Genomic DNA, 14,879 nt, shown 5'->3' with positions numbered 1-14,879 from the left:
GGGACTAGACGCAGCGTAGGGGCAAGGGAATACGTGTTAGTAGGCTAGGTCATTCATATACATAGGTATATAGTGTTATTTTGCAGAAATCTTGGGCGGGCCATGGCCCGGTTTGGCCCTAAGGAAGCTCCGCCAGTGATTCTGACAGCAGATTCTGCCATGAATTGTTCCTCCTCGGCTATATATTCTCCTGATAAGCACCTTCAGAAAAAGCACTAAAGCTTGCAGTGAACTTCACCGACCACTAGCTAGTCCATGTTCAACCTGCTTATCTGAGGGAAGTGAGAGCACGATGTGAGGAGTTGCACCGAGGAAGTGAAGATTAAGGATTGACTCACCGGACATGGTCGTCTCCTTCAGCTCGATCGCCGCCCAGAGGCCAGATCTCCCCAGCTCCGATCGGTCGACGGGTGACCTGGGCAGAGTAGCTAGTTGAGTCTGTGGCGGTCTAGTCCTGTGCCAAAGCTGGCTAGCTAGCTTCCCGGCGAGGATTGTTGCGGCGTGCCTTTGCTAGCTTCCCTCTTCTTTGCTTTGTGCAGGATCCTAGCAACAGCTCAATAAGGAACATGAACGTGGACGATGTAAGTCCGGGCTTGGTTGCTCCTGATAAACGAGTGGAGGAGGTTAACCCACTAGCAAATTTTCTACTATGATATGTTGCCTGGAATTCGTATAATACCAGTGTATATTTACGGGTGTATTCGTACAGAATTAAATGAATCTGGTTATCTGCCGGAGCGACACTTAATTGCCCGGCTGGTGTCCTGTACCGAGCATTTAGAATCTAGTCAATGGCAAATCATGTTCCGGGTTCATTATGGGTCGTGACTAATTCTAGGTTACTAATATGTATTTCTGAATCTTTTTTTTTCTTGCAAATTTAGGGCTTAAATTCCAGATAACATGGTTGTCATTTCCTCAAATTCAAATGCCACAACGAAAAAATCGATTCAGAATTGCATCAAATGCAGATACTAGAGTCTAAACCACAAAGAATTCTCAAGAAACTCTAAAGCACAAAACTATTTGTCGAAAAACATAGTATCAACAAACAATTCTCAAGAACATCATGCATGTAGATTGAATGTTCATTACCGATGGAAAAAAGTTCCAAAAAAATAATGCAGGCACTTACAAGTTGTAAAAAGAACAAGCAGCGCAGAAAAGCAAATTCAAATTTGTAGAAACGCAAACTAACTTTTTATTTTTTTCAAAAGTCTAAATATTTTGAATTATTTTATGTAAACCTATCAGTCCAACAAAAATGTGTGTCCCCTCTTGAAGCCGCAGGAGCAGGTGCTATCATGCGTGATGCTGAAGGACATCCAATTGTCGATCTAGCATTGTTGGTATTATTTTATCTTTCTTTCTCTTATTTTTCTCTTGCGCTTGATTGTGTTGTCACCCTAACAATTGTCTCATTTTCTCATGTAGTTGCTATATTAAAACGGGTCAAAACTGTTTCGAATCGAAAGCAGAGGCGTATCAATAAATTGCATCCAAATGTTTCAAAATTTGATATCCTTCCCCCTTGTGTTGAGGTGAATTATGAGGGATTCAACAATCACATTGGCTGGTGCTTGTCACGGTGCTGGGCCTGACTCCTACGGTCCTACCTAGGCTGCATCTCCTAAAAATCATACGGGTACAATGGTTGCATGGGTCCCGTGTGTATTTCTCCCTAGTATTATAGATTTGATAATACATATAGCTATACCAGTTGAGCCTGTGAAGCGATGAACGTGCACCACATATTTATCGGGAGCATGCAAGCTCCGACGGACTATGGAGTTTCCAGCCCAATCACATTGGGCTCATTATTACTTTTGAATTAGATATGTTGCATAAAGGTGGTATCTTTTTAGGGTTGGTGTAACAGTGGCGGCCCGGCAGAAACACGTATACGAACAAGAGGACATATCTAATTCACGAAAAATGGCTTTGACCACTTGACTACTAGTGAGTGAATGTAATTGGTATGCCGGTCGGGACCCCACAATATAAAAATAAAATTAGAGAGAGTCTCAAGTGTGCCTGTAGTCCAGTCATGCGGATATACCCACAAAGTTGGATATGTGATTCGATTCGCTTTGGTCAGCTTTATATACTCCCCGTCTATAAAAAAATGTTTTAGATTTATCTAAATTTGAATGTATCTAGTCTTTGATTGGAGGGAGTATGCCATGCAATTCATGAGCATATATGTGTGGTACCGATGTAAAGCCAACCAAGAGAGGATAAGCATTTGTGCATATGAACCTGTTGTGATAAAACAGAATTAAAATATTAAAGAATTCTGAAATAAAATTAGACGTGTACATCAAGTCTAGACATCCTATGTTCTCACACAAGTTTTCGGAAGAAAAAACATTTTTTATGTAATGTGTAAAAGACAAGTTTTAATGCTTCAACACGATTATTCATCGTACAATTTTTTTGTCATAAACATAGAATGTCTGAGCGAATTTTTATGTTGGTTTTATTGTTTTATACATTTGACGTAATAGGTTTACTGCTCTTCTGCATATACTTTTGTTCTCGCAATTTGTTCTTAAATATTTTTTTTTATTTTTATCATCCCTTTCTCTATATATTTTAGAAGAACTAGATGATACCCCGCACGTTGTTGCGGAACATTCAAAAAAAATCTGTGATGCCATCAATATGATTATAATTGAGAACTTCGTACTGGTTAGAAACTTAATGGCCTCAACTTCAATGGGGTAATGATCTCCGTTTGTATTTTGCATTATTATAAAACTCAATAGTGTCAACTATACATTACATAAAAAAGCTGGGAGGTAAAAATATCATGTCTTGAATATATATTGAGCACACAAAAGGACAAATAATCAATCATGGTAAACTTCCAGCCATTACTTGGTTGAGAGATGGGGAAAATGTAGTTGGTACATACAATCAAAGTAATATGAAAATACATCTTAACAGAGAATTGCTCATAACATAATATCGACGATTCTCCATAGCAACCGTGTAAAAAGATAGATCTTATCATGCTAAAAAATATTACTTCTGAATTCTTGCATGTATCACACGCTGACAATATTGTTGCTACAACATTTAACTTCCTTTGAAATATAATTACCAAAGAATTAGATTCATAACAACAATAAATTTAGTGTAAGATCTTTTCTTCTACATTCATAAATGCCAGAAGATTAGAGGTCGAATAATAATGATTGAAATCCAACCCTATGGACCATGACCATTTATCGTCATTGTTTGGACGTACGAACACATATTTGGTACCGCCTCCTTCCATAGTTCCATTCTCCAACTTGTCTGAACTCGTAATGCTATGCCAAGAACCAAGTTCAAGCAATATATATTTTAAAACATTGTACTATAGATGATATCTTTCCAAGGATGATTAGCACAAAGAAACATCTCCTTGCCTAAATGCAGGCTTACCAACAACCAACCAAATATCTAGTCAATTATAAGAAAATTCTGAGTTAGTTAAGAACCTCAAGGATTCATTTATCAGTGAAACTTCAGTATAAATGTAATATACTTATAATGCAATATGATTTACATTTTCTTGCTCATCTGAACAATAAATAATTCTGCCACAAATAGTTCATTTTCTCACATTTTGTACTTTAGGCATGAACACTATAGTTTATAGAACCATATGTGGTATATGAAGCTGCCAATGTTGAAAAGCAAGCTATGGTACAATCTGCCAAATAAATTACGTGTATGATGTGCCCGCTAAGTGTTTACTTGGCGGAATGTTTACAAAGTCAACCAACTCCTTGAAGTAATTTATCTTTGGGGAATATAAAGCAGAGTATTCGATTCATCATAAAATATGTCTGGTTTAAGAGTTATACCACGTTGACCTGCACAGATATAGAAGAACTAATAAGTCGTTCATGTATTTGTACGTACAACTATGCAGAAATGTGAACAGAAGTAGTACAGACTGAATGGACATGACAATATACAAAGTAGATCAACCAAGGTTTCCTTACCAATCTCACAGCCCAGTGTGGAGTCCTATAATATCTAAGGAATTGTGAGGGGCATTATGTCGCACATTTGGTAGGCAACTAAATACCAGATGTTGCACACCATCAACCTGGAAGATGATGGCATGAATATTGAGTGATCGCACATGAGATGCAGGGATGAATCCACCAGGTAACTACTTGAACACCATCCCATCTCAACCAGATCCATAGGGATGAAATGGAATTGGAAGAAACGGGGTGTCTGCCGTGACATTACAGAGAAAGAGAGCCTATCCTCATCCTTGTAGTGCTGGTACATGAGCGGTTTTGCCATGCCAACAGAGATGGCAGGAGGTAGCATCAGTTGCAGGAACGTCGTGGCATGGAAGCCTGAGAGGGATTGAGAGGGGAAGTAGGTATTTATACACTCAAAAATAAAGCATGGCGGAGGATGGAACTGAAGGAGATGACCATGGTGGGGAGTGGAATGGGAGGAGACGACTCCTAAACTCCCAAGCGCTAATGGGTCACGTGAATGCGAAGGTGAAAAGAAATGGAGCATGTCATACTTTCGAGCATTGATGGCGTGAATGGCATCATAATGGTGGTGTGACGTTATTTGGTACTACTACTAACACGAGAGAATCATACAACAATTATTTTGATGTGCTGCGGTGGATGACGTGGTGAAGATGATGTGGGAGGCTTAAATGACATGGCAAGTTATAATTGGTCAGAGATGCCTGATGAGGTGGATAGGCTGCATGTGAAGAGAAATGGAGTCACCTATTAAGAATACTAGACGATACCCCGCGCGTTGCGGCGGGATGTGTTTTAGTGATGAATCACTGAGCTCTGTCAAAAAGTAAATCATGCATGTGACATTGCTACCTTCGTGATTGATGATTTGAAAATTGATTATAGGTTTATTACATGATCTTGGTACTTGATGAGTGATTTTTTTTTAAAACTGGAAACATATCCCTGGCCTCTGCATCAAGCGATGCACGCAACCTTATTTAATGCCAAGTTTCAGAGATTCAAATTTTACATCTTATGGATCACAAAAAGTGTATATAAAAACAGCCAAAAAATAAAAAACGCAGTCTATTTATCATTGAAGACGATTAGGAAGCCACCGCCCAACCAGGTTGTAGATATCCCGTGTGACCGTCTCCAGAAAGGATCACTCGTGAATCCAGTGGGTAGCCATACAAATAACCTGTAAAAAATGAGGAGTTTCATCTTGTAAAAAATAACATCATTTCGGCAATTTCATAGACTTGATGAGTACATTCCATTGACATGTTTTTTTACCATGTTTGATGTATTCAAACTGATGAACAGATCCTAGTATGCTTTCAATGTCCATGATTACTCGAGTATCACCGTCAGAGTGGTATCATTGAACATATGCATACATGAATCACGAATCGCGAATATCTGCTTTGTCATTTAAACAAATCTGACCCAAATAAAGGAGCTTCTTTCTTGAAAATAAAATAAAGGCTTTAATGTATAGTATCAAACAAAGCTAGTACATACCTTAGTAATTTTTAGGAGGCATCACATTGATACACTATTTCCGGAATAAAGATCAAACTTTCATTCTAGAATTGAAGATGTTTCCGGCTTTGGGTCATTGTGTACATTACCTTACTACTGGAAGACAATTCCTGCAGTTAGCTCAAATAATTAGGTCGGGACACTCATCTATGGTATTTGACTGACCTTGTTTGTTTATTCAAGCCTGAACATGAACAATAGAAACAGAGGTTACACTTCCAAGCACATGGAAATGCATTACTGTTAGTCATGTCCTTTTTCTTTATGCCTAATTAGACCCGAGCCAAGCAAAAACAAATCAGCTCTTTCTGCCTGGAATAAGTATTATTTTCTTCCAAGATTGAACATGAGTGGAATGCTATAAGAAAACTGTCAGCATTGTTTAACTGTATTTGCCCAAAAGGCTGAGAATCCATACATCATGTATGGCCTCAGAAATTAAGTTGAATATAACCTCAACTCCATCAGCAAACGGGTACAGAGAGAGAGAGAAAGAGAGAGATATAACCTCCAGAAGATCATTTGATGAAGGCCCGGGCGGCAAAAAAAACTCCGGTTCTGGCAGGTGATACCGGCGTGGGAGTTCACCACTGCATGGGACTGAATGCATACCAGGATGCCTCAAGCAGAATTTTCAGGGGTTGTCCATCTTTGTGAAGCACATCACGGGGGACTGATGTAGAAGGAAGCAGATGCCTCGCAGAATTTTCGTGGGTTATCCATCTTTGTAAAGCACACACCGCGTGCGAATGATGTAGAAGGAAGCATGTGGTGTTTTTTAATATCTAACTGACCTGTTTTACAAAATCATTTGATGGAAGTTTTCAGGGGAGCAAATTCCAATGTATGTAACAAATAAATTTCAGAGAACAATCTAGGGGAACTAATCAAATTCCAATATAATAAATAAATTTCAGGGGAGCGTGGGACTGAATGCATACCAGGAGGCCTCAAAGAATTTTCAGGGGTTGTCCATCTTTGCAAAGCACACACGCAAGAATTGATGTAAAAGGAAGCATGTTGTGTTCTTTATATATCTAGCCGACCTGCCAAATTCATTTGATAGAAGATTTCAGGGGAACAAATTCCACTGTAACAAATAAAGTTCAGAGGATATCCTAGGGAAACTAATTAAATTCTAATGTAATAAATAAATTTCAGGGGAGATTCTTTGGGGAAATACATGCGACAAAATAGAGTAAGAAAACAGAAGATGCATGTGCTTATCCAATGTAAATTGGAACTAAGAGTAAGAACTTGTGTACCAACGGAAGCAGCTACTGTTGTCCAATATTCGGATGAGAACCTCTTCCTCCTTTCTTGATCGAACAGGACACTGGATCCAATCAAAACGGGGCTGGTTGTGTGAGGAGTACACAAATCCAAAGAAAATCCAATCAAATCAAGGGGGAGAGAGAATGCCGATCAGCTCCCGAAGCCGGAATACAACCTGACAGATCGGCAAACATCAGTGGGGGTGGAAAAAAGAAAGGCAGAAGTAAAATCGGGAGAAGACAAATACCAGACTGGAGGGCAGTGGCAAGATGGCGAGGAGAGCAGACATACGCGCTGGATGAACATGGCAACAGAGCTCTTGTTTTTAAACATGGAGGTGGCGACTCACCAGTTCCGAGCGGTTTCTTGCGCATTAGCAGGGCAATAATGCTCGATGAATGTTGGGAGCTCTTAGGTCGCGGTGGCGATGGGAAGACGAACGGAGGCGGAGCCGGTGGGGGAGAGATCGATGAAGCCAGGAAGAGGAAGAGAGTCGGCCGGGTCATGGGCTGGTGTCGGGCCATCTGGTGAGGAAGGACAACAGAGATCGGCCCATCTGGCGAGGAAGGGCGGCAGAGATCGATGGGGAGACTGGAGAGGTCCGCGCGGGTCGTTCTGATGAGGAAGGGCGTGTCGGGGCATGTTGTATCCGGCTGTAACAAACCGTGTGGGAAGGGTGGGCAGGTATATGAGGTGACGTGGCTTCATGGGAGGCCAGGAAAATGGGGTCACCTATTTAGAGAGAGAAGATATATGGATCATGTCGTGAGTCGTGACTGGCTACGGGGCACCCAGCCAGCGCCCACGGATTCAGTCACAGCTAGCACGTCTGGTCAGGCCATCATCGACGGCGAGCATGGTGGCATGTGCTCTGCTTTTCGGTCCCTGCGGTCGCTGCTTGACGCGCATTCTTGCAGCCGCTGCCGCAAAAATGGTGCGGTTTTGCTAATTCTAAATTAACTAGTTCTAAGTCGGCCGAGAGGACTCATAGACCATAGGAATGCGTCATGATTCATGCTAGACATTAGCTGTAACTAAGTTTCTTTTTCAATTCAGATTTGATTTGTTGCAAGAAAACAACAACTCAGACCATTAAATTTCTTCATAATTCGTGGTAGTCATGCAATTTGGACTTAATTCATGTTAGACATGAGTTGCAAAATGAATTCATGTTAGACATGAGTTGCAAAATGAATTGCAACTAAAATTCAATGACATCACCTGAAAGCTAATTAGCGAGTTGACTAGTCAGGCCCTACCTACCACAGATAAAAGTAAACCCAGGGAGACAATCATGCACAATAACACCGCAGGATTCCAGTTTCCAACACCACAACAAAAAGATTGGAATTTCTCTTCCTGATATCAGTCATTCAGCCGAGCATATTATTATCAACACAAAACGAAACTACGGACTTAACTCCCAACTTGGTTTTGGGTTTTCAGACAAGGGTCCACAACTCATAAACTGCATGCGCGTATGTAGGAGCAGTTACATTGCGAAATCTACGGGGTCATCCCGACTGGCGCCTAGCATCCATACCCTCAGTGGTGAGCAGCAGCCTCCTCCTTGTGGGGTTTGGTTGCCTGGAGAGCAAACAAACGTGAAACAAAGAGTAAGAAACTACCAACAAGATAGGTATATATGAAGCAGGCAAGAGAAATTGTTATATGCTGAAATCGGAAACATGATGTTTCACTATAACCACGTACATTCCACCATGTAAGAGTATAGGACAACATCCAATTCAGTAACATTGAAGAGTGATAAAGTAATTTGACCGAGACGAGCTTTATACAAGCAGGTTTTGTTAGTTGCAAATAAACAGAAGTAATTGCATGATCTAGAGAGTACTGGTCTAACATCAAACGTTTCAATCAAGATTTAGGGAAAACTAGGAAACTTATGATTCAACAATGTGGAGCTCAACATATGTACAATCATAGCAGATCATCTCAGATTTATGAGATAGAGTATTAGTTTAATTTCCTTCAATTAGTCATACTCGGCGTAACGCATAAAATATATTGTGTTTTCGATCAACATATGTTCAATCGATCTTCACATGTCCTGGACAGGAGCTAATAAACAAAATACACGAATCTACTCCAGCATAACCAATAACAAGAACTATCCAAGGATACGCTTACAGAACTAGGTTGCACAAATAATGTCCTAGTTGAATGCAAGCCTACAGGTCTTGTAAACATGCCAAGACACAAACAGAAAGTCCATTGGCGTGCATCACCAGCAATTTGAAGCTGTGACCCACTAACTCGCGCTTTAGACCATGGGCGTCAGATAACAGCAGAACAAACCACTACGGTAAGACACCACACGGGTACAAATTGAAGGAATAAAGCAACTCATCTGTTGTTCAGAATTACTTAGTGATGCTTCATAATAATCATATAGAAGGAGCTAAATCAACTAAGCATGCCGATGTGGTTACAGGCAGACGAGCAACTATCATGACGGAGAAACAGTTGGCCCGAAATTGGTGCGCCAGCAAAGTTGTTTATGCCCCTATAGCAGGTAGTAGGGTCTCATGGAGGCTAACATGAAACAAATCAACCACCCACATTATGGACGCTGCAGCTTGGACAAAACTTTAGGCTAATTTCAGATACCAATCCAACCCTAGAACTGCGTCCAGCCAAAACCTCGTAAGTCTAAACCTTATCGACAGAGCAGAGCAACAAGGGGACACCGCGAGCGTCACACTCCATCGCTGAAGCTACCACAGTTCATCGATCGCAGCGTTATGGGAATAGGAAGCGCGGATGGGGAGATTGGGCCTTGGGGCGTTACCTTGAGGATGCCGAGCTTGACGGAGCCGTAGACGACGCCGATGCCGAGGGCCGACACCCTAGCCACCTGCAACCACCACGGCAGAAAAGAGGGCCAGTCAGATCCGATCTACCGAGGTTCTACGGTCAGCGGATGAACCGAGAGAATCGGTCAGGCTGATGCGTGGACGCTTACGAGGGCGAGGGTGCTGACGCCGGAGTAGGGTCCCGGGACGAACGGCATGTCGGCGGCGGCGGGATCCGGGACGAGGAGGGCTCGGTTGGGGAGGAGACGGAGGCTAGGGAGACTATGAGAATCGATGAAGAGGAGAGCGGTCGGGTGGGCCGGGCCGGGCCTTATAATGGACCGCTGCGGAGGCGTGCGGAGGGCGGAGTGCTGCGGGCGGGCCCCGCGTGTCATTGGGTCGGAGAGGGGTTTTCTTCTTGGAGCTCAAGAAAGGCACACGAGTTGGGGAACAACACGGACACAATCACACAAACAAGCAATTTTGTAGTACTAGATCCGTCTACTAATACTCCGGCTCTCTTGGTTTTACAAAAGAATCAAGACCGCCGAATGTATCACAGCAGGTTCCTCAGCAGGTTTCAACATTCATCCAAACGGAAATAACACCAATTTTCTACGGACAAAACAAAAATTCACCCTGGCGAATGATGGGAGAAATCCAACTGGCTACATAAAACAGTGCCAACTTTTTTGCAAAAACAAAAAATGGACACATTCTCTATAATCATCAACAAAATAATGTCATACAACCAATCTGACACTAGCTGACTCAGCACGAATTACATTACATGGTTAATCAATATACACACACTGTCAGTCACTCAGCTCACCGGTTCGTCCGGCTCCGCAAAATATGTTACAAAAGGACTACTTCCAAAATAAAGGGCAAGAATAAATTACAGACACAGCCACCGCTTTGAGTGGGAGCGGGGCACAGGATAAGCTTAACCTGATCACCTAAATTACCCCGTCGTCGCGGCGGGTGGTGTCTAACTGCAGCTGCACACACATGTCAGTCAGGGTACCATCAGAGCAGGCTACAGTGGAGGAGGAGCTGGAGGGGTCTTCAGCTTTGGGACCTTGAAACTGGAGTGGAAGAGTACCTGCTGAAGCGCAGGCGACCCCGCGGGTTTCAGCTGCATCCTCGAGGAGCAACGTCCGAGGGCCAGACCCTGCATGCAGCAATTGGCATTCTATCAGCACATGTTAGCTTCCTCGAACAAACTAAAAGCACAAGAACTTCAGCAATTAGAGAAAAGCAGAATGATACTGGCTCCGTGCTACTGCATTTATATGATCCTTGCAATTCACGTGAACTATATATATGTGAGAGGAAATTGTCTCTCAAACTGTGTCTGCTAGAGGAGCCTAATCAGGTTTTCATCTAACAGAGGACATGATATGCAAAGCGATTCATGACAACAACAAGAGAAGGACAGTTCCCTAAATATCATTCAAAATATCTAACTATAACGCCACTTCAGAAACAGGTTATGCAACTGAATCAAGCAAGAGGACACCTCCAGAAGTACTCCAAATCCAAGGACAGCAGATATATTACTAGTAAATCATCAAGATGGTGTGCTCATAAAGTATTCCTGAGCCATACCACAATCCCAGCTCAAAAACATTTAACAGCAGGCTGCAACTTTCGACACGATGATAAACACTACACGAAACACCAACAAAAAATCGTTCTAGCACTCAAAACCAAGCAAATTAGGTATAATTAACCTCAACCTAAAATAGCTCGATATCAAAATTTGTATGCTATGTATGCAAGGATTGCTCTTGACATGGTATAGTCTCAAGAAAACTATCTTGCCCAGACGTTCGGAAACTAAAGGTATCTATAGTCTCAAGAAAACTATCTGACAGCAAGCATTCAAAACTTACAGAACACTCGCCTAGTTTCCAACTTTTCATAACTTCACTATCCGTCCACATTTACAGCAAGATTCAACTCATGCAGGCCACCAAGAATTACGACATCATAATATGCGAGGATGAAATATTGGTAATGAAAACAACATGCTGTCATCCTACTCCTGGCATTCCAAGTGTATCTGTGATGGTCCTTTATGAGCATCTACAACTCACATCATGCTCATCTAAATTCCATCAACCTTACTATGTGTCCATATTTACAGCAGGCCGCAACTCATGCGGCCTGCCAAGAATTAGGACATAGATGAGTAAAGTGTCACAGTGACATGATTGCGTCCTGCCAAGAATTAGGACATAGATGAGCAAAGTGTCACAGTGACATGCCATACTATTAATCTCCCCAAGTCCATCTGCGATGGTCCTTTATGAGCATCTACAACTCAAATGATGCTCACCTAAATTCCATAAACCTTACTATTTGTCCATATTTACAGCAGGGCACAACTCATGCTGCCCACCAAGAATAAGGACACGGATGAGCAAGAAGTGTTGCAGTGACATGTCCTATTAGTCTCCCAAGTGTATATGTGATGGTCCTTTATAAGCATCTACAACTCACATGATGCTCACCTAAATTCCATCAACCTTATTCTTTGTCCATATTTACAGCAGGACGCAACTAATGCGGCCTACCAAGAATTAAGACATAGATGAGCAAAAAAGTTAGTGACATCAGATGAATATTGATTTGCTGTTCTACTCTTTGCAGGGTAGGTGTTGTTTTTTACATACAAATGCACAAACCAGAAGTTCAAGGTTATAGATGGTAGTCAAGGAACATATTTGGCCACTTCTTAGTATCCTTTAATGCATGTGTGCTAGCTGAAACAACCGCTGGCCAAATGCTCACCTAAAATCTATTAATTTTACTTTTTGTCCATAATTATAGCAAGATAGAACTCATGCTGCTCTAATTAGACATTACAGTCATTGATCAAAAGTTGTTACACTACCGTAAGAAAATTACAAATTACACTATATATAAAGAGCTGATTACAACTCATGCAGCATATGAATTAGGACACTGTAACTGATGAGAAAAGTTAAGAAATGATAGTATGTCTCTTTTTGCAGGTTAGGCTTGTTTATGCATATAGATGAACAAACTAGGCGCTATAAGGTTACCCCATCAGATCGAAAGTGATAACCTGGTAGGTCAGAAGCATGTTTTCTCCAGTTTTGTCATGTCAGTGTATATATATGCAATGGTCCTTTATGAGCCCCTAGGACTCAAACAATACTCGCCTAACTTACATCAGCATTACTCTTTGTCCAAATTTACAGCAAAATACAACTTATGCAGCTTGCTAACAAGACATTACAATCACATGCTGTTATAGTCATAGGAAAAGTAAACGTTACTACTTCTATAATAGAAGCTTGCAGTCTAGGTTATCACTGGAGCATGTTACTACATGAATGATATACTTGGGCATGGACTACTTACATTTGATAAGGAAGACGCACACTGACGCTTCTGACTGGTCTCAGGTTGATCTTCTTCTACCATTTTCCTCCGAGCATTATTTTTGGATTTGCCACGTTGAGAATGACCTTCGGACCTAGATTTTCTATGCGTCCCACTGATATCCTGCTTTCGCTTTTGACTGGCCATTAGGTGCCCACCCTTGGCCTTCTGGATTTCGCCATCTTTCTCACTGGCCAAGGAGTGCAGTTTTTGTAGCTTATCCTCCAGAACCAGTATCACCGTTTTAGCACCATTAGCTTCTGCTTGTAATCTACCAATATCATCATCCTTCTTTTGGGCAGCCGCTTGCAGCTCTTCCACCTTCTGCTGAAGCCTTTGTGCTGCTTCAGTAGCCTGTGCTGCCTCTGTTGTCTTCTTCTTAAGGAGCGAGCCGTACTCCTTCTCCATCGTCTTGTACTGGTGCCATACAAAATCCTTTTGAGCAGCCAATGCAGAAACTTCCTTATCCTTCTCTGAGCTCAGGTTCTTGTATGCTATTTTTAACTCCCTTATCTCAGCTCTCCAATCTCGTCCACTGTGCTCATGTTCTCCAGTGTTCTCACTAAGCTCAGGAGAACTTTCAACTTCCTTCAGTTTTAACTAAAATTAAGAAGAAAAAAGAGCAGACACAGAAAGATAGCTAATGAGATGGACAAGTTGTACTCCATGCTTGTGAGGACTAAGTGACACAAATCGGTAAGTACCTTCAGTTTAGCGTTTTCTTCAGCCAAAGCAACTGCACACGTTTTAAAATCTTCCAAGTCCTCATCTTGGTGTTCTACATTGAGAACAAAAGGCGATGATATCAGTGTACAGTAGCAACATAAATTCTTAGCAACATAATATTATCGCCATTCCGGAAAAAAGATGCAAACTTTTACATCTCGGGTCACCTAAATCCCTTAAACGAACCCTCAGCTGCCGAATTCTTTCAGCAAATCGACGAAAGATACCCACAAGAACAGGCGAGGGTGGGGAGGGTCTCTTCTTACCGGCGTGGATCTGGTAGCGCCGCAGCTTCCGGAACTTGACCCCGAGGAGCAGCTCCAGCTTCGCCGCGTCGCACCTCCGCAGGCACGCCTCCGCCCTCCGCGTCTGTAGCGAAACCCTAGACAGCGTCAGCTGCCGGCCGAGCGGGGAGCGGGGAGCGAAAGAAGAGGTTCTGAAGGAAGGGGGGAGATCCCTTAGCCAGGACAGTACCTCGTTGATGCGGCCCCGGAGGAGGCCGTGGCGGGCGACCCAGAAGTCGTGCTGGACCCTGAGGAGCGCCTCGAGGCGGGACCGGTCGGCGAGCAGCGCCTCAACGTGCCGGTGGTTCTTGCGGAGGATGGCCACCATCCGGTCGTAGACGCGCAGCCACTCGGCTCGGCCGCTGCCCTCCGACGCCGGCGAGGCGGCGGTGGCGGCGGACATGGGGTGAGGGAGTGGGAGGGAGATGACCGTTTGGGTATTTCGATCTCGGCGGTGTGCGGCAAAATGAATTCATGATTCGGCAGGATACTCTGCAATACCTTAAAACGGTCAAGTCCAATGCCTTCTTCTCCGACATTTACTTTGCCGAGTATTATTTTTGCGGGTCTTTCTCCATCGATATTTTAATCGCTGTCCAGCATTGGTCTAATCGTGATCTTTCATCGATGTCTCTCCTCCAATGACATGTCTTGCCCTAATATGCACAGTCCTATGCCGCTCCAAGCATCCCTCTAAAGTCTAAACTCGATGGTCAAGCAGATGCCGCTCTTGAGTGTGTATCCCACACCCATAACCCAAACTCGCGTGGGGGGTAGCATCACCGGTGCTAGAACCCTCTTTGGCTTGCCATGCCATC

General features: G+C 42.8%; 1 protein-coding gene, 1 long non-coding RNA gene and 4 other non-coding genes across 6 annotated transcripts; all 6 read right to left on the bottom strand.

The window, feature by feature from the left end:
* Positions 1–6,482: 6,482 nt before the first annotated feature.
* LOC124674210 lies at positions 6,483–7,192 on the bottom strand. The gene is made up of 3 exons (XR_006992959.1): positions 7,066–7,192; positions 6,809–6,993; positions 6,483–6,589 (listed from the first exon to the last, which is right to left on the bottom strand). It is a non-coding gene; the product is annotated as an uncharacterized LOC124674210 (long non-coding RNA).
* A 3,294-nt stretch (positions 7,193–10,486) lies between these two features.
* On the bottom strand, positions 10,487–14,464 carry LOC124673273. The gene is made up of 6 exons (XM_047209387.1): positions 14,252–14,464; positions 14,044–14,146; positions 13,756–13,787; positions 13,031–13,651; positions 10,740–10,808; positions 10,487–10,635 (listed from the first exon to the last, which is right to left on the bottom strand). The coding sequence occupies exons 1-6, from the start codon at positions 14,462–14,464 to the stop codon at positions 10,594–10,596; spliced, it is 1,080 nt and encodes a 359-aa protein (XP_047065343.1). The 3' UTR covers positions 10,487–10,593.
* On the bottom strand, positions 11,699–11,805 carry LOC124679981. The gene has a single exon (XR_006995388.1). It is a non-coding gene; the product is annotated as a small nucleolar RNA snoR103 (small nucleolar RNA).
* Positions 11,930–12,036, bottom strand: LOC124679985. Its single transcript, XR_006995393.1, has one exon. It is a non-coding gene; the product is annotated as a small nucleolar RNA snoR103 (small nucleolar RNA).
* On the bottom strand, positions 12,105–12,211 carry LOC124679977. The gene has a single exon (XR_006995385.1). It is a non-coding gene; the product is annotated as a small nucleolar RNA snoR103 (small nucleolar RNA).
* LOC124679996 lies at positions 12,780–12,886 on the bottom strand. Its single transcript, XR_006995403.1, has one exon. It is a non-coding gene; the product is annotated as a small nucleolar RNA snoR103 (small nucleolar RNA).
* Positions 14,465–14,879: the final 415 nt, after the last annotated feature.

Source organism: Lolium rigidum, chromosome 7, assembly GCF_022539505.1.
Source record: "Lolium rigidum isolate FL_2022 chromosome 7, APGP_CSIRO_Lrig_0.1, whole genome shotgun sequence".
Taxonomy (NCBI): Eukaryota; Viridiplantae; Streptophyta; class Magnoliopsida; order Poales; family Poaceae; genus Lolium; species Lolium rigidum.
This window is presented reverse-complemented; position numbering and strand designations above follow the sequence as displayed.